This window comes from Fundulus heteroclitus, chromosome 22 (genome assembly GCF_011125445.2).
Source record: "Fundulus heteroclitus isolate FHET01 chromosome 22, MU-UCD_Fhet_4.1, whole genome shotgun sequence".
NCBI classification, from domain to species: domain Eukaryota; kingdom Metazoa; phylum Chordata; class Actinopteri; order Cyprinodontiformes; family Fundulidae; genus Fundulus; species Fundulus heteroclitus.
In genome coordinates, this window is record NC_046382.1 from 10741572 (window position 1) to 10760087 (window position 18516).

At 39.4% G+C, this 18516-nt stretch overlaps 2 protein-coding genes and 1 non-coding gene across 4 annotated transcripts; 1 reads left to right on the forward strand and 2 right to left on the reverse strand.

Annotated features, from left to right (window-relative positions):
- Nucleotides 1-598: 598 nt before the first annotated feature.
- Nucleotides 599-8291, reverse strand: tmem254 (transmembrane protein 254). 2 transcript variants are annotated; one of them, XM_012862387.3, is made up of 4 exons: nt 8157-8291; nt 4374-4477; nt 2084-2143; nt 599-1264 (listed from the first exon to the last, which is right to left on the reverse strand). In XM_012862387.3, the coding sequence occupies exons 1-4, from the start codon at nt 8241-8243 to the stop codon at nt 1144-1146; spliced, it is 372 nt and encodes a 123-aa protein (XP_012717841.2). In that variant the 5' UTR covers nt 8244-8291; the 3' UTR covers nt 599-1143. The 2 variants fall into 2 exon arrangements, with proteins under 2 accessions (XP_012717841.2, XP_012717842.2); XM_012862388.3 differs by lacking the exon at nt 599-1264 and having other exon boundaries at nt 2080-2143.
- Nucleotides 8292-13095: 4804 nt separating this feature from the next.
- Nucleotides 13096-15392, forward strand: mxtx1 (mix-type homeobox gene 1). Its single transcript, XM_012862368.3, has 3 exons — nt 13096-13167; nt 13603-13787; nt 14523-15392. The coding sequence occupies exons 1-3, from the start codon at nt 13146-13148 to the stop codon at nt 15255-15257; spliced, it is 942 nt and encodes a 313-aa protein (XP_012717822.2). The 5' UTR covers nt 13096-13145; the 3' UTR covers nt 15258-15392.
- A 1022-nt stretch (nt 15393-16414) lies between these two features.
- trnai-uau lies at nt 16415-16508 on the reverse strand. Its single transcript has 2 exons — nt 16471-16508; nt 16415-16450 (listed from the first exon to the last, which is right to left on the reverse strand). It is a non-coding gene; the product is annotated as a tRNA-Ile (tRNA).
- Between the last annotated feature and the right edge of the window lie 2008 nt (nt 16509-18516).

Genomic DNA, 18516 nt, shown 5'->3' on the forward strand with positions numbered 1-18516 from the left:
ATCTCTATTAAGCAGCAGTAAAAAGGAAAATTAGTCATGCACTCACACCTAAGGGTAATTTGGATGTCTTTGGGCTGTGGGAGGAAGGCGGAGTACCCAGAGAGAACCCACACATGCACAGGGACAACATGCAAACTCCACGTAGAAAGACGCCAGGCCGGGATTTGAACCCAGGACCTTCATGCTGCAAGGCAACAGTGCTACCAACTGTAATGTGCACCCCAGTTGTAAATGAAATAAAATCAAGCAGTTGGATTTTCTATTTCATGTGTGATAGGCTGTCAACAGAAGTTTAAGTTTTTTCTAATTATGTTACCATTTTACAATAAGGCTCCTCTTATAGGCAGCTAATAGTTCATATATATATTATTAATTAATCTGTAACTCATTCATAAGTCTTTTTTTGTGCACCAATTAAGAGCGAGCTAGAGACAAAATGGACTAGTTTGTGAATAGAGGGCAGCGATCTCTATTTTTATTTATTTTTTTAATAAAATAAGACCAAACAGCAAAGTTACTCCCAAAACCATGTACCGAAAAGTTTGGACACCCCTGATTTCTTTAAGAATCAACAGCACATCAAACAGAGGCCAGGAAGCAGTTAGTAAATTACTCTTTATTCAAGACTTCCACTACCCTTGACCTGGAAGCACCTTAATACGACAGAGAAAATATCTCCTTTTTCGTCTTTTTGAGCCAACAGCAGCGTACCTGTAGAGCAAACGTGCCTGACGTTACGGCAGCAGCTGATAAATATCTACTGCCGTCTTTCAGGCTTGACTGTAAACACCATTAGAGCGTAACACTTGATTTAGGACTCCGTGTTGCATTGCACATACAATCCGTCTCAGATTAAACATCCTCTGCCCACTATATTACAAATTAAAACAAACTGAAACACAATTTCTAACATTTTCTAGTCTTCTCCAGCTGTTTTCATAGAAAATAAATGGAATGTAGTTAAAGAATATAACGCACCAGTGAATTAAAGGCTACAATACAGTCGCTTATTAGGTTCTTAGTGTATCATCAGTTTAACACTTGGGTTAAAAGGCTCGATTGTTCCCTCATCCTTGGGAAAAGGCACCAGGAATGTAAGTATTCAGCCGCGTTTCTGGCTCTGAAGGCTTCCGCCTGCTGGGATCAGGGCTTCTTGAGGCGCTTTGGGTCGTACTTGAGGAGCAGGCCGAGGGAGGCGAAGCCGAACAGGAAGGTCTGGAAGAACCAGAGGAAGCGAGCAGTCGGGCTGCTGATGCCTTTGGCGCTGCGGGGGGGCAGAGAGGAAAGCGTTAGTGACGGTTTGCAGATGTGCCGCCGTGCAACCAGGGGTTTGTCTCAGCTGTTGCTAAAGTGTCTTCTTGAATGTTTGACACTGCTTACATACACTCTGAATACACTCTGAAAAGAACAAATGGGAGACTTTACACACTATTTTATGGATTTATGGAGATCTTTTTCTTTAATTTACTGAAGAAAGTTTCATGGACACAGATTGAGTCCTTTGGGCCAAAAACTGTTTAGCGTCAAGGCGAGGCTTTCAAACCCAGAGCACAGCGTACCAAACCGTAGAGCAAGGCGCTGGCAGCATCATGCTGTGGGGACGGTTTGGTCCCCATCAAATCAGCATCTAGGTGGTTAAGAGCTGGACGCTGCCGGTGTTTCCACAGGACAAGGATACCACCAGACCTACGTCACTTCCTTCCCTGGAAAAAGCCTCGACTTGAAGCGCTTTAAAGTCTGTGGACTAACCAAATGTAATAAACTACCAGTGCTTGTAACGAGAGCCGGGATTAGGCCAGAGGCTTGTTGGAGGCTAGTAAGAGCATCTTCTCTACAGTTCAACTTGATTGTATAATTTTACATGTGTGTAGCTTAGAGAAAATCCACAATAAATTCTAACTTAGACATTTAACTCCTGTTTTATTCCAACTATAGAGGATGTTTGCTGCCTACTCTCTCCCACCTGGAACAACAATAACAGTTTTTATATGCAATTCATGCCAACAATGACCGGATGGGAACCGTCACTCGAAATGATCCTCTGGCACCACCTAGTGGACGTTTCAGCTCTCTCCATGCTTACCTGCACACCTTTAAAGCGTAGACGGCTTCAGCGACATGAATGGCAAAGGCTGCCCACCACCTGAAACAGACCAGAGCACTCCCTTTAAATCGTCCACGCAGCGCTTCCAGAAACATTACGTTGTCTCCGTGATCCGTTCTGCGCTCCCTCTGAGAACAACTCATCCATCTTATTACACCTAAAACCCATTTCAGTAATTTGGCCTGGTTAAAAGCATAACTCATGACTAAACTGTGCTCAAAGGGAGGCTTATTGCCAGGATGGTGAGTTCAGCGTAGGGCTGTAAAATACAGGAAAAAAAAGCATATGGATAAAATAGAAATTGTATTGATCTATATGGATAATTATCAACCAATTCAAAACATCTATTTAAGCGCAGCCCTGACCATTTAACGCTGTTGCTTAGCGACCTGTTTTTAAATACAGAATACCGAATTCAAACTCAACCCTTTATTCAACCAACTTTTTACCAAAACTGCAGGTTTTTATAAAAGAAAAAAAGAACCTGCGCTCTCTGAAGGGGGCGGAGCTTGATTCCTGGGTCTGCGTTGTGATTGGTTGGGAGGATGTAATGATTGTAGTATTAACCTACATGGCTGGACTGCAAAAGGAAGGGAAACTTTTATTCTATTGAACTTTTTAATTACCCTTTTTTTCTAGCATCTATATATGTCTATGTATCGATATATATTGTTATTGAATTATTGTCCAGCGCCAGTCAGAGATGAATATAATGAGTGTTTGGGTTTAAAGTCTCTCAGGTTTTTTTTTTTTTTCTAACCAAAGCCGCTCCAGTAGGACACCAGGATTTGTGCTGGAGTCCGTTTTTAACGGGTTTTTAACGGGTTCTACAGGCAGCCACCTTGTTACGTCACCACAAACATGTCTTCTGCTAAATGTTTGATCCTCCTGCTGTCGTGGTCTGACTTTCTGCAGAGGACCACAGATTATCTGCAGAAATCCCCGGATCTGTTCTGTTATCGCCGCAAACAAAGATCGTCTCAGTCCCTCAGCGATTCCAGCCGGTACCATTTGGCCCTGACCCGCTTCTCCCTCATAGCGGTGAGCCCACTGTACACTCGGGTTATACGGCCGATCCTTCGCTACTTTAATACTTTAAACTGTAGAAATGAATGGATGGAAACATGTTAAGTGGACTGGAAACCACGGAGGCGAAAACCCAAACGTCTCACTTTCCTAACAGACCCGTTTCAAAGCAGCACTTAAAAGCAGATATAATGAAACTCAGAAGACCTAACTTAGACATTAGTGTTGATTATATTGTAACAAAACGGTGAATCCGAGCAGTTAATACTAAATAAGGAGTTTCATAAATGAGCTGAGAACATAATTTGAATGTAATGCACCTTACATGAGTATTTTTACCCCTAAAATAAGATTATTGGATATCCTGCACTTGAAATAAGATAAAGATGAATTGTTATTTTAAGTGCAAGAATCTTATTCCATTGCCAAATAATCTTATTTACCTGGTCATATAAAAAAATACACAGATTTAAATAAAATGTTACTTACTTTTAGTTCCCTTTTTGTGATATTAGACACTTGGGAAGAATATTCAGTGCGCCTATGTGTGAACATAGACGCACAGACCCGTTAATTCACGTTGTGCCTCATGATCAGAAAAACGCGGTAGTCATAAAGATCTCACATATATTTAAATACATAACCATTCATAACAGTTTTAGAGGACTTCCTAATACGGCTCATTTGCATTTGTTGTTGTTTTAATCCCTGCGTGGACCAGGATCAAAACCCAAATAACTCAGATAGACCCTCTCCTGTTGATAGAAATTATTTATTGCGATAACAAAACCTGATTTCCTTACAGCAGAACTAAGGTAGAATATAGAAAATGTATTTAATAAATCAAAAACATTGGTTGTAAATTATGAGACAGCGACCCAAAGAAGGGCACACCACGGTAAAGCGGGTGAAATGACTACCAGAGGGTTTCTGGTTGTTCAAAGATAAACCAAGCCTACATCTATTAACCGACCGACGCGTCACATGACTTGAATTTCTCCCATTATTCAGCTGCAGCTCCAGCAGGCGTGTGACTTTCAGGGCCTGCTATTGATCACACGGGTGGGTACTTTGCGCCTCATCTGAAGCCCCCCCCCCCCCCCCCCCTCCGGCTCGGACTTTAACTAAGATCAACCCTGAGTAATCTGCGCATGTGCAAACAGTCCTGTTTTTGTAGTTTGAGACGTCGTTCTGCAGGAGTTGTTGCAGGAAAACAGTGCTGCAGCGGATCCTAATCACTTACCCTTTGTACATCAGGTCGCCGTGGTTATCCACAAGGTATCTGCAGAAGCTGCCGAACGGACCCAGCTGACCAAACGGGACTTTTTCCGGGGCAAACACAGTGAACTGCAAAAGCGACAGTGGAGAGTCGGAGAGTCAGGCACCAAACACAATTAATACAGTTGGTGCCACTTTTACAAAACATAAATAAATACAAAATGTATTCAGCGGCAGTTTGTCTAGTAGGTCTGTCTGGGATTTATTTTATTTATGTGTCCGGCTGCCGGTTTCTTTTCTCCCTTAGATTTTGTTGCTGTGCACATTACAAAATAAATAAAAAGCTAAACTCTGGTTGCATGTATTAACATCCAGGAGGCTCAACAGTGAGCTACAGAGAGCAAACTCCAGTAAATGAGTCCTTGCGTCAGTTTCCCCTCTGACCGACAAAGGTTTGCTTCTGAGGAGAAACCGAACAAAATTGCTTTTGGTTTTTATTTCATCAGCTCTGCACAACTTGTGTCACATGAAGTCGGATGAGCAGAAGAATAAAGGGATGTCTGAATGGACATCCCTTTATTTTACAGGCAGTCAGGGCGAGTTTCTCAGTCTCCGTGCAAATCATCATTAGATCTGCATCATTTCATTACAGCTTAATCAGAATCAGATATACTTTAATAATCCCAGAGGGAAATTGCTGTGAACTAGAAAGCATCTGATTCCCTGACATTTAAAAGCGCAGCAGAAAATGAATAAATGCGTCAGACTTGGACCAGAACTGAACCCTGCCTTATCAGCTGTGGTCCTCGCGTGGACCCCTGTGATCGGTTCTGATCGGTTAACTACCGCGCTGAATGGAATTTGCATTTGCAATATAATCGCAATTTAAAAAAAAAAAAAAAAAACGCAATTTCCAAATCACAGCTATCTGCAATTTTTGGCTATGTGGCAATCAGTGAATCTGATTATTATTTAGGTATCGGTAATATATTTAAAGTGGGTTTGCCTCCACATGGAAGGGAAGACAGATGCAGCAGTGAGATAATTTAATTGTATTACTTGTTTTAGAGTTTATATAATCATACTTTTTACCAGAAACTTTCAGGAATCTCACCATAGCATTAAGTTCTGGTCAATCAGTTTAATAAATAGACTTGTTTGTTGGTTGCACTTTAAGTTCAACAAGGTTTGATGTCCAACTCAGTTAAAAGCTGTTCTCTTTAATAATATTCTGATTAATAAAAACATTAAAAGTTCTTGTTTTAAATAGTACTTGCTTACAAACATCTTTATCTAGAGGTCATTTTTGTTGCTTGTGGTTATTGCAGAGAAAAGTCAAAATCAAATTGCAGTTTTGGTTTAAATATATCGTAGGCAGAACGCAATCATTTCTTCTCCAAGTTGAGACGCAGCGGCTCTTTTAGCGCCTGATCTGCACACCGATGAAACAGATTGATTTGTTGTTTCACATTAAATCGCAATATTAAAGATAAAAAAAATCGCAATTAGATTATTTTCCAAAATGGTTCAGCCCTAGTCAGAGCAGACGCTACCTGCTGAGGAGGCTGAGGCGTTCTGGAGCGCAGGGGGCGCTCCTGAACTCCTTCTGTGACTCTGGGGTGGCATCATCTTATCTACTGCTGAGAGGAAGCAGTTAGATAAGCTCATCAGGAAGGCCAGCTCTGTTCTAGGATGCCCCCTGGACCCAGTGCCGGTGGTGGGAGACGACATGACTCACTGACAGACAACGTCTCCGCCACCATGCATAAAGCTGCTGCAGAGCTGGAGACCTCCTACAGTGGCAGGCTGCTGCATCAGAGACGCTCAAAGGAGCTCCGTCGCAGATCCTTCCTCCCTTTTTATATTTATGTGTTTTTTAATGCATTAACATAAATGCATGTTTTGCACATCCCTACTGAGCTGCACACTTCTTTATATTTTTAGGTACGCTATTCTTAATAACTGCTCAGTCATTTTTGTTTTTTTCTTGTGTTGTAAATTTGCCCCTACTGTACAGTCTCCTGTTATTAGTTTTTGTCTTTATATATTTATTTTTTACCCTCATTTGTATCTTGTGCTTCATCAGAATCTCCACCAACTCTTGCTATTATAAATATCACATTTGTTCTTGTTGCAGGACTTCAACGTCTCTGCAGACTTTAGGAAAACCTGTTTGCTTTCTTAGCTTGTGCCGCTCAGCTTATCATATGAGCCAAAACCTGAAAGTTATGTCAGCGTCCAGATTGCAGCCTTTCAGAAATATGGCTATTTTACTGCTTTCAGTTGGATTACACTTAAGACAGTATATGATCCATAAACCTTTTAATCTATGCAATTTCATAACGACAGATTGAAAACTGGAAAGCTTAAACAACGCAAACCTGGACTCAAATTGTTAGGGTTTTAGGGATTTGCATTCCATGTAGGGGTGGGCATTTATTATATCATCATGAAAAAATGTAGCTTCATAAGAATTTGCATTTATTTTGATGAACAATAAATTCCAATTAATTATGTCTGAAAAACCCAAACCCTGCCAATATTGATGGGGCTGCTATTTTTGCGATTTACTCCACTGTTGGTTCCTTGAGAACATCGATACATATCAATAAATTCAAAAATATATTTAAATGCAGTTATAGTGGACTGTTGAGTGATTTCCTTTAAAATCACACTTTTTCATGTAACTAGTGTCCTGATAAAGCTACTTTCCCATTTAAAGGCATTTTAAGTGAAGCATTTATGTGTTTATGGGGCTATGATTGCCCTGACATGGTCATGACCTTTTATCACTTTTTATTATCTCAAGAGTCCCACAATATGTTATGCTATAATGTCCATATCGCCCACCCCTAATTCCAGGTGCGATAACTCAGCCCAGGTATGACCAGTGTAAGCAGGAGGCACGTCTAAGGAGGTTTATTTGTCAAATTTAATAACAAGAATAGTCCGAACAATTCACTATGGTGCAATCTGGAGCCAACCTCTTGGTCTGCATCCTAAATGTATAGATGTTTGAGAGTGTGTTGCAACATATTCCTAAAATCTGTCCAATAATAATAAGACAAACGGAACCAAATGCAAAAAAAAAATTTCAGAAATATGGACTAAGCTATATCAGCTTTTAGTTTAAAGTCCTAAAAAAGCGACACTGGTCAAATCTGAATGGGATTGTTGTAAATATTCTTTAAAAAATACAGTCAGGGATCTTGGAAACCTTGGAGGGGATCACAACAAGGGAACTATCTGATTCCCCACTGTTGTAGAGAAAAGTCTAACACTAACACTATAGGGCAACCAGACCCACCATACTGTTTTTGTCACTATAAATAATAATAATAATAATAATAATAATAATAATAATAATAATTATGCTTAGGAATACCGAGGAGGACATTTTGGCGAACGGTGGGGAAGCTTTGTGTTGTTTCAACGTGAACTGGCTGCTGTTTGCTGCGTTGGTCAATGGAAAAGCCAACTTGGAAAATGGACTTTAACCTAAAGTCTGTTTAACTCCCCTATGGACTTAATTAACACTGATAAGATTAGCTATCAACGCGATAGTCGCATTGATGTTTTTTTTTTTTTTTTTTTTTTAGCGAAAAGGATACATTAAATGACGACAGAGAATTTTTTTTAACTTAACTACAGAGGAACGACTGTCAACTAAATAACCGAGGAGGGACCCTGAGGAGGGGGAGGGTATTTTAGGCGACCCCGGCAGAGAAATATGGCTAATTTAAGTTTAATAAAAAGGGTTGAATGTGTCTGCTGGTTATATTCAAACAGAGAAATTTAAGTCGCTTACAGAAAAGTATCCAGCAGCCACTGTCACAGAGACGATCCAAAACAGGCTGGTCCGTTTAAAATAATCGCTCCCGTCACTTGTCGCCATGGCTGCTGCTCGATGTTGCTCTGGAGTGGTGCCGCCGTCAAATGAGCCCGGCTAGAAACAACACGCACACGTCAGCACCAAGAATGGGCGTTTTTTGTTTTAGAATATATTTTTTGCTCGGTTATGTAATTATAAAATCTCAGCAGTCATTTTGGTTAGTAAACGGACGCTGCTTGTCTTTGCTTTATAGTCAGCTTAAATAATGTTTCGTGAAGGTTTTAGGGCTAAGACCAGGGAACACAGCAGCAGAAAGGCCCAGGTAAAGTGCAGAGGTTTAAAGCCTGGTCAGGTTATAAAACAAGACTCCAAGCTTTGGACACGCCATCATGTGATGTTCAGCTATAACCTGAAAATGGAAAGAGTGTGAACCTACCAAGACTCACTTAAACTGAACAAGTCGGTTAATGATAGCATTAATCATAGAAACTCTGGCAGAGCTGTAGAGAACAACAGGTCAGGTGGGAGAGTCTCTTGACTGGACAAGTAGGAATTGTACAATCCAATAATAGTAGTAAAAGGAACGCTGCTGTTCGTGAAAAAAGTATGAATCTCATTAGAGTCTCTAATTGTCTTATTGTTATTGTATTTTCTTTTTCATTTTTATCTGTAAAATACCAGAATTTGACCAAAAAAAAAATAGATTTTTGTCTGTCTGATTACAATCTTTTTAAATATTAAATCATCAACTGTTGTGATTCGTTACTTAGTGCTTCCGTAGCCTTCTTACTTAATACTTTTTTACTCTTACTTGGGTAATTTCTTGGCTGACTACTTTTTACCTTTACTTGAGTAAATTATGTTGAAGTAGTGCTACACTCAAGTACACTTTCTGGCTACTCTATCCACCTCTGTTAGAGACTGACAAATACAAAGGAATACTTTGCTCTTTGTGGTAATATTTAACATTATATTCATTAACATTTTCTTCTTGACAAGTTGGCACTGCGTCATTATGTGTCTGAGTTTCTTTTCGGCAGAGACTTAATGAGGTGCCTAGGTCCTTTGGCAGTAAAACAAGCCCAGATCATGATTCCTCACCACTGTGCTTAGCAGTTGGCTGCCCACCCTTTGGGGTTCTTCTTGTTTGAAATGAGTTATCCCTCTATACTGCCACCATGTGTTTGCTCAGGATGAGCACAGGGGTGCAGATTTGACATAATCTGTTGGTTTCCGTCAAATAAATGAGGGCCCACAATTTGCTTTAAGCAATTTGGAATTGAACTTGTTTGTATTTTAGTAAAAAAAGTCTTATTTTTTTTTATTTATTTATATCAAGTGAAGTGATTTTAAATGCAATTTTTAAAGCAATAGTAAAAAAGTTCAAATATTAGTGATTTTGAACATTAAAAAAAATGGTGCAGACATCTCTTGAAGTTTGATAATGTATTAAACAGAAATGTACAACTATTAAAGCAAAACAGAAATTATGTATTTCTAAGAAGTGAAAACGCCAGTATTTGACGCAACCCCTGTATTTTTATCTTAGCTTCAGCAGTCTTTGGTCTGCATTCTGTGTCTTGTAACAGGTTGAGGGTACTCTTTCAGGATCTCACGTTTAGATGCTTGTGGCCTTATTTTGTTTGCCGAAATGATTTCACACACTTCAGTAATGCTGATGTCCATTGCCTGGAGGGGCCAATCCATGACAGATAGTGTCCCATTGTGTCTTTATCTGACAGGGTATGCTTCTGCTGCAGTTTACTGGCATCTGGTTTGTCCTCTTCGTCATGTAAGAAGTAGAGCACTTGTTAAACAAAAGCTGTGAAAAAAATGGTGTCGAATGTTTGGTCAAAGTTTGAAAACAGTTTTCTCTTGCTGTTTTGGTCAGAACAGGTTAAAAATGCAGCATCCACATCATGACGGTGCCTCCCTTATGTTTGACTGACATATGTTTTATGTCAGTCTGATCTTGTTGTGGAAAAATGTTATTCTAGCCTTGGCTTATAAATCCATATAATTGTATTAATCTGTTTTGCACAGCAGCCGCAGAGCCATGGTCACATTTGTTTTGTCTTAGAGAGGGAGAGGCTCCCAGAAGTTGTGCTGTTAAGGCCAATGCTGGAGAGCAAGATGGTTAAAAGGCGAATGTCTTCTTGTTTTTGTTAGAATAGACCAGACCCCCTCCTGGGACACATGACTCGTTCTGTAATCTGTTATCATTCTGATGAGAATTTAACAAATAAAGAGTCTTTCTTCTTACAATCTTTCCACACAAGCAATGTTTGTCTGACTTTTTTCAAATTTTCCTGTCATGAACTTTAACATTTAAAATTCTAATTGAGGGCTGCACGGTCTGAGATGGAGTTGGTGTGTTCTTGGACAATTCACAATTTTACCTTTGAGGTGAATTTGCTGGGATGTCCAATCCTGAGAATATTGGCAGCTGTCCTAAATGTTTTCCACTTAGTTGTATTTTTTTCTATAATGACTGTAGCAAAACGCAATATATTAAATCAAATCAGTTTATTTATATAGTGCCCAATTTGTAACGCATCATCTCAAGTCACTTTACAGAGTCAATTCAAACAAATCATCCAAACAGATTTGTTAAAATGTTTTCCGTCAAAGGAAACTTAGCAGGTTGCATTAAGTCATTAACCTGCAGCATTCACTCCTCCTGAAAGAGCACGTAGATGACAGTAAATAATCACTTGCATTATGTTGTAGGCTTTGCAGCGACCCCTCATGACGAGCATATGTGCTTACTCTATTCCTGCTGGTGTTTGAAAACATTAACTATCATCTAAAAACGTCCAACATCCATCCTTACTCAAACTGAAAGATAGAGACTGTATCGATGTTTTTGTCTACTGAGAGATTATACTTTGACTTTTAAGTGATAAGTTGATTAGATGCATATTTGCTTTTAAATAATATGCACGTATCTCTGTGTAAGAAGGAACGAACCAAATGCAATTCTTTATAGTGATTTTGCATTAGTTGAATAGCCTGTTAGCTGCAACAGTTTCTGGTTATCTTTAATCACTTGATCATTGTATGTAAACGTGGGTCATAAAAAGTAATCTGATGGGAGGGTTCAGTGATAGAGGACTTTTTCTCTTTTTGAGAATTTTACCAGAATATTTTAAATAATGATTGCACAGCCTAGAGTATTTTCTTTTCTGGTAATTTTTTTGTATCATGCATTATCTAACATTAGTAGTTATTACATAAATTGGTAAATTTCCACCAGTTTGTAAAAGTACTGATGGCTTAAGATAGGATTTAGGTGAAGCAAAGAGAGAAAGCTGGTGTGTCCCCACAAGAGAGACATTGATTTTCCTCCTTTTGTGGATAACAGATAAAACAGTCGCGCTTGTTGTATTCTGCTCTGATAACTTCAGACTGCATTGTCTTATTTTGTGCTTGCAAAATTGTAAATCTGCTCCTGCACTTTGTTCACCATAGAATTTAAATGTTTACATTATCAGTGTATTTCACATAGTTGCTTCCAAGAAATCCTCCATTCAGCCAAGAGAGAGTAGGTCCTTAGAGTAAATACAATGCTTTACAAAAATATTCATATAAGAAGGTACTCTGGTCAGAATCAACCAAAAACAAGACGTTCTGTTGTCTACATGCAAAAGATTGTGACGGAAAAACAAACATTGCACATCACCTTGGACAAATCACTGAGGTCATTGAAAAAGTTAAGACCTGACAGTGTTGTAAGGAAGTTTTGATATTCATTCAGACTCTATGCCACATGTCAGCACAAGGTCAAGAGTATGAAGACAAAAGTGAATAAGGCGGCATACATTTTAGGTAAAGTCAGTTGAGTCTAAAATAGCATTAAAGCAGAGCTGTCCAAAGTCTGTTTGCAAGTAGCAGTGTCCTATATGTGCAGGGTACCTGCCCTTGACGACAGGAGTCAAAGTCCAGAACTAAATCCAACAGAGAATCTAAAATGAAACCTTCAAAAGATATGCATACATTTTATACTTTTTATTTTTAAGAGTACAGCTCTGGTCAAGGCCAAGACATGTTTGGGCAAAAGACAAGGTTCTTCCTGGTTTAGATGCACCCACTCAGCAATGAGGCTGCTTTGAGCTAACAGGCAAATTTCCAATTACTCACTACATGAAGCATCCTTTGTTTTCCCCCTTCTAATCTCACAGAGCTGCTCTGCAAATGAAAGCCACTGATTGGCTTCAGCTCATTAAAGGTTGGGAGCGGAATAGTTATTTAAAACTGTCGTTAGGTGATTAATGTTTGGCCTTTCACAAACCCACTTCTGCTTTGGCTTAATAATGGTTAAGTCGTCTAAGATATCATTGCAAAATTAGAACTAAAGCTTGGTTTCAGTCTTACTTAAATATTTTACTCATAAACTTAAATGATATGCACTAAAAAAAATAAGACATCAGAATAGTAAAACATGCATTAAAAGTTGTGCAGGAAAGGGTTTTCTGTCTTTTTTACTTGTCTTGTGTGTGTACTATTTCACACAAAGCATGCTGGGCATCATGTGACTCAAACAACCCCAATTGTGTGATCTTTTAGAAAAGTAGTATCGACGACTTGCTCTCAACGACTCCCAAATGACTTGTTTTCTTCTCTGCCTGAGCTCAGCCTGCAGTACCTCATATTAGTTGTTGACCTTGTCACAAATTTTGAAGTACAGTAGATTATATTGTGTACTGGATGGGTCATGAGGTGTGTGTGGAGGGGCGGGGGGATGCTGTGGGGTCAGAGTACTGCTGTCAAGCATTATTCCTTAAAGAAAAACAAATCCGACCCCACCCCCTATAGAGTCCTTTGGCTTTGGTGGGTCATTTCAAGATTCTCAGGTGATCAATATAAAAGGTGTTCTGATACGGCTGACACACACAGACCCTGACAGTTTAGCAAACTGACCTCAGTCCCGGCAGCTGCATCCAGAAATCAGTTTTAACTGCTGCTATGTGGAAGGACTCCAGTAATGGTAAGAGTTCCGATTTTCTATCAGATTTAGAGAAAATTAAGTTATTTAACCGTTTCCTAAGCTGGAAATCGACTATTTTATCTAGATTTACATGTAATGCCAGAAACTGTATATCTATGTTGATAAAACTTTTGTATTTGGATGAAATAGACATAGCCAAAATGTTTACAGGCAAAAGAAAAAAAACGTATTCTGGAGAAACATACTTATTACAACAAAACTGTAATTTATAAACTACTGCGTTTTTTTTATTAATAAAATGTGATTTATTTACAAAAAGCATTCTAAACTTGTTGCATTTGCTCTGTGTCAAAGTTGTGTGCATGACACCTACCTAGAAACCTGATATTTTAAGGCTTGAATGATTTTTAAAAAACAAATTTATATGAATGGTTCGGTTTGTTTTGAAATGTATACTCTCTGCTCTTTCCTCAGATGATGCCAGGCCCGTGGCCTCCAGCGGCAGCTCGTCCCGCAGCGCCAGCCGCAGGAAAAGGACCAGCTTCTCCAAAGAACACGTGGAGCTTTTACGCACCACCTTTGAGACTGACCCGTACCCCGGCATCAGCCTCCGAGAGAGCCTGTCCCAGACCACTGGCTTACCAGAATCACGCATTCAGGTAAATACCCTATAAAATCATACATATGGATAGTATCATTAATCCTATATGTGTCCCTAAAATAGAAAATGTGCATTGCCACCGCAGCAAAGAGAAGGCGAAAGAAGAGAAAGCCAATGAGAAAAGAGTAATGTGTAAAAAAAGGCACTAAAAATTTAATGTTCAGAAACTGAACATGAAAATGCACAAAATATGCATTTCAGGTATAAAGAAGGTAATAACAGAGAAAAGCACTAGAAAAACTGATATTTTATCTACTTACCTGGTCATTCATAATATCCTTACATAAATAGTTATATGTGAATATGATAATATTTTACACTTTTAAGCATTTACTTTACTCATTTGCATCACATCTTACAATTATACTTACAATGTAATTATTTAATTTATTAAATTGAACATTACATCAACATCTGTGTGAGGGGTCAGTGCTGAAATATTTCCATCTAATCTAAGAAGCAAATTACAGTTGAAGACTGTAATGTATGTTTTCATGGTTTTATTTTGAAAATATCGGTTTTAAATGCACCCTGCATTCACCCCAGGTTCAGTGTTTCATTGTAAGACTTTATTGCTTCATCTTTAAATGCAGCAGAGTCTGTTTTTATCAGGCTTTTCTTTGAGGTAGTAGCTGCTGCTCCGCTGATACTTGTTTGTCTAGTAAATGATCAACTGAGCATGTGTTTAATCAGCTCTGTATTTAAACTACGCTCTCTTTTATTTCCTGTCCAGGTGTGGTTCCAGAACCGGAGAGCTCGTACCCTGAAATGTAAAGGAGCAAAAAAAGCTCTGTGGCAGTCCAACAGCCCACACCATGACATTTTTCCTCCATCTCCAGGAGTTGCTAGCAATGGGTCAACTGTCCCCATGAGACCTCAAAGGCCGCCACCAGCATACCCAGCACCCATTAAGCAGGAAATGGAAGAGGGAGCATACTATGGCCAGTGTCCTCCTGCTTACTCTCCCTCTGAGGTGCAAGGACAATACAGCTCTATATTTGGGTTTCAACAGCAACTGGGCAGAACCTCGAGTCCAGCCATGTGGGGTATGTGGCCTAAGCCGGGCGCCCAGACCTCTCCTGTCTCACCTCTGTGGAGCAAATCTTTGGAGATGATGAGCTTCAACTCAGTCTCCAACCAAGCAACCGCCTTGTATCCGGAGCAGCAGATGTACAGCAACTCCTCCTCCAGCTCCCAGTCCTCCACTCCAGAAACGCCTGATTCTGGATATTGGGATCTCAGCGCAGATAACAGCCCACAAATTGGAGGCCAGTACACGCAGCTGGAGAAGTCCTGGAACTGGATGACTCTGGAGGAGAGCAGCGAGCCAGCGCATCCAAAGCTGGTCCAGAATACCCCCCTTCCTGTGCTGTCCCTGCAGGAGATCATGGGGGAGCTCAATGAGGACTGGTTGGGAGGAGAAGGACCGGACAGATGTGCATCTGAAGAAAAAACAACTTTCTGCTGATGCTTCTGTGTTAAGGTATTATTTTAGATTTCTGGACATTTGTATATTTCTTTAAAGAGCCCTGCTGTGATATTTGAAATGAAATCAACGTCAAACGTTCTTGTTTTTTTAACTCGGTATTACTGCAGTTTTGGGTTTTGGGTGTATTTATTAATCTACTCACTATTTATATAATATGACTGGTGAATTGTACAATTTTATACAAAAAAATAATAAATCTGTATTTCTAAAATTTAACTTTGTTTTCTTTGCTTTGTTCATTTAAAGGGATTTTAGCGTCTGGCTGTAAAACAACAGCTTAATGCAGTTACAATTTTTTTTATTTTAATTTCTCATGAAGCATTGAATGCAAATGCCACTAAACTGAAAAAATAAAATAAAGGTTAGGTGCAGGGGTTTTATTTGTAAATGAATGTGGTTTGACGCAGGGACAGTCATAGGAGAGAACAACAAGAATGTCTGGGTTTCATAATCTTTCACAGATCCAATAAGCATGTAGTGAAATTGACTGGTGGGATGCTTGCAGCAACCTTTCTGTCATGTGGCGTCATCTGCGTGTTGTTGCTGTGTGGGGGTTCATCTCTGCGCACCCACAGTACAGTGGGGGTAGCCGGTTTACAAAAGGTTAAAGCATATGTGAAGTTTTAAAATGAATTGTAAAATAAATTAGCCTCACACCATCCCGGTCAGGAAAAATGGGCGGCGGAGTGTACCATGTGCAAAGCTGGCATGTGTGTCCGTGTATGACAAGGGTGCCACAATTGTCGTGGGTCACACAAGGACACAGAAAAACTTAAAAGACTGTGTGAGTTGACTGAGTTTGTTGTTACACGTGGGAAAAGGGTTAGGATACACCAGAGGTGGACCAAATCTTATAAGAAAGGCCAAAACCATAACATGTTACATAAGATACACAAGATTGTGCAGTAATAAGTATCTTCATTGTCACTGCAATGTGCATTCCAATGAAATTTGTTCTCTGCATTTAACCCATTACTTGGGGAGCAGTGGGCTGTCGCTGTGTAGCAATCCGGGGTTAAGGGTCTGGTACAGAGAGCCAGAAACCCCAGGGAGTTGAATCCAGAACTCCCACAGATTCAACTGATTCCAGAACCACTGACAAACAATGCTCTAGGCCACTACTCCCCTTAAAAGACTGCCCCAGGTGAGGCTCGAACTCACAACCTCGGCATTGCTCTTCAGCGTACTGTCATATAAGTACCATGCGCTAACCGATTGCGCCACTGGAGCTCATGGTGCATGTTTTGTCTTTGCATTTAAACAAATAGTTTTCTCACTGATCGAGAACCAAGTGGTCAAGACCACTGATCTCTATTATACACTGGAGTGCTGATTTGCCTGAAAAACTGAAGTCACTGGCCGCCATCTTGCTACTCTCTACTCTCACAGAATCCCATAGGATTTGGTTGCAACAACAAGCAGTTTTCTGGCTGTGTGAAAACGTTTCACGGGTAATTCTACAGTCAGTGGATGTACTAACACTATCAAGTAATAGGAAGTTATGTGCTGAAATATTTTACATGTTATTCATATAGAATATATATATATGTATATATAAATATGTGTATATGTATGTATATATATGTATACATATATGTAAATATATGTTTTTGTATATTGTTATTTAGATATTTAAAAATGTCATTTATATATAGATATATATAAATAAATAACATGCAAAATATTTCAGCACGACTTTCTCAGTACTTGATAGTTTTAGTACATGACATAAAAGTATGTGGCATTTGACATTTTAAAAGTTTTAGGCCCCCCTGAACATGAGAAAATCCTCGTTATTCGATGCTTTAGCGCACGTATTCCCTAGTTACTGGAGGAAAATAGGGAGTACCACTATGGCGGCCGGTGGCTTCAAAGCGTTCTAACAGCGGGCTATTAGCACTCCAGTTTATAATGTAGCTCAGTGGTCAAGACCAGAACCTGGTTCCTGTTAAGTCATTGAAGGATATTCTCCTAATGCAGTATAATTTTAAAGACACTTGTTGCAAAGACTTTCATGCTTATTTGTTGAGCAACCAAAATTTGTTTAGTAGAATAGAATATAATCTGCTTTATTGTCCCACACTGTGCAGTACTGTCAGATTTGCAACATGAGAACAAAAACTACGCAGTTAATTTTTGTCAAAAAGCATTATCCAAAAACAAAGATGTGCAACCGAGCAGGGTGACCTCAACAAATGTGCCAAATGTGCGTATGCATATTTATGTATAAAACCACCAACAGACTCTTTGCAGGAATGAAAAAGACTGTACAAATTAGATCAGCTCCATAGAAAATATGGATGGGGGATAAGGAGGCTGGACATGAAAAAAAACAACTAAAGTATATAAATACTTGTTTGATAAACAAGTATTTTTATGAGATTACAAATTTTAATTTTATTGTTACATATAAATTGAATCGAATTTGAATTTTATTTCAGATTTATGTTTATGATCTTGTGCAGCATGATCTGAAAAGTGTACAAGTACATAATACACAGGATAATTAATTCTATCCTTATTTGACTCCAGAAAGTTTAAATCATTTTTGGATTTGTTAACTGATTAACGCCTAGCTTAAAGCTATAGTCGGTAAGCCTGTTCAGAAACAGTTTTGTTATACAGGATAAACACGTCCTTCCATCTTTAAAGTACATTATATATTCACAAGAAGGAGGTTTCAAAGTTGCTCTCTGTGGGAGCTTCAGGCCTGTAAAAACTATAACCAATCTCTGCTGTTCGGTCTGACGGACAGAGATTTATCAGAGTTTTGTTCCTCCTCTCACCCCCTCTCTGTCTCTCAAGTTCCGGGGGAATCACCTCATCTATTGGTTGTCCCATTTGCCCCATTGTCCCATTGTTCTGACACACTCACGTAACGGCAGTGTGTGTGCTCGTTTCTTCATAGTTTCCGCTAGTGTTTATGTATCCGGTTAGCTTAGCGGCTAGGTTAGCGGTTAGCCGTTCATTGTAGCTCCTCTGCTCTCACCGTAGACTTTGAACATGGCTGAGAGTCGCATGAAGATTTGTTAAAACTGTCACTATGTCCTGACAGTATAATATGAGCCAGATAATATGTGGGAAAAAACTCCTCTAGCACTTTCCAGTAGTCCCTCTGTCATTTGCAGAAATACACACTCCCAGTAAGAAGCAACCAATGAGAGCCAGGAGGAATGTCTGGGTTTTGGTTGTTAGCAGTGTCAATCACTCTTGTGCATTTCGCTACTCACGCTGGTCC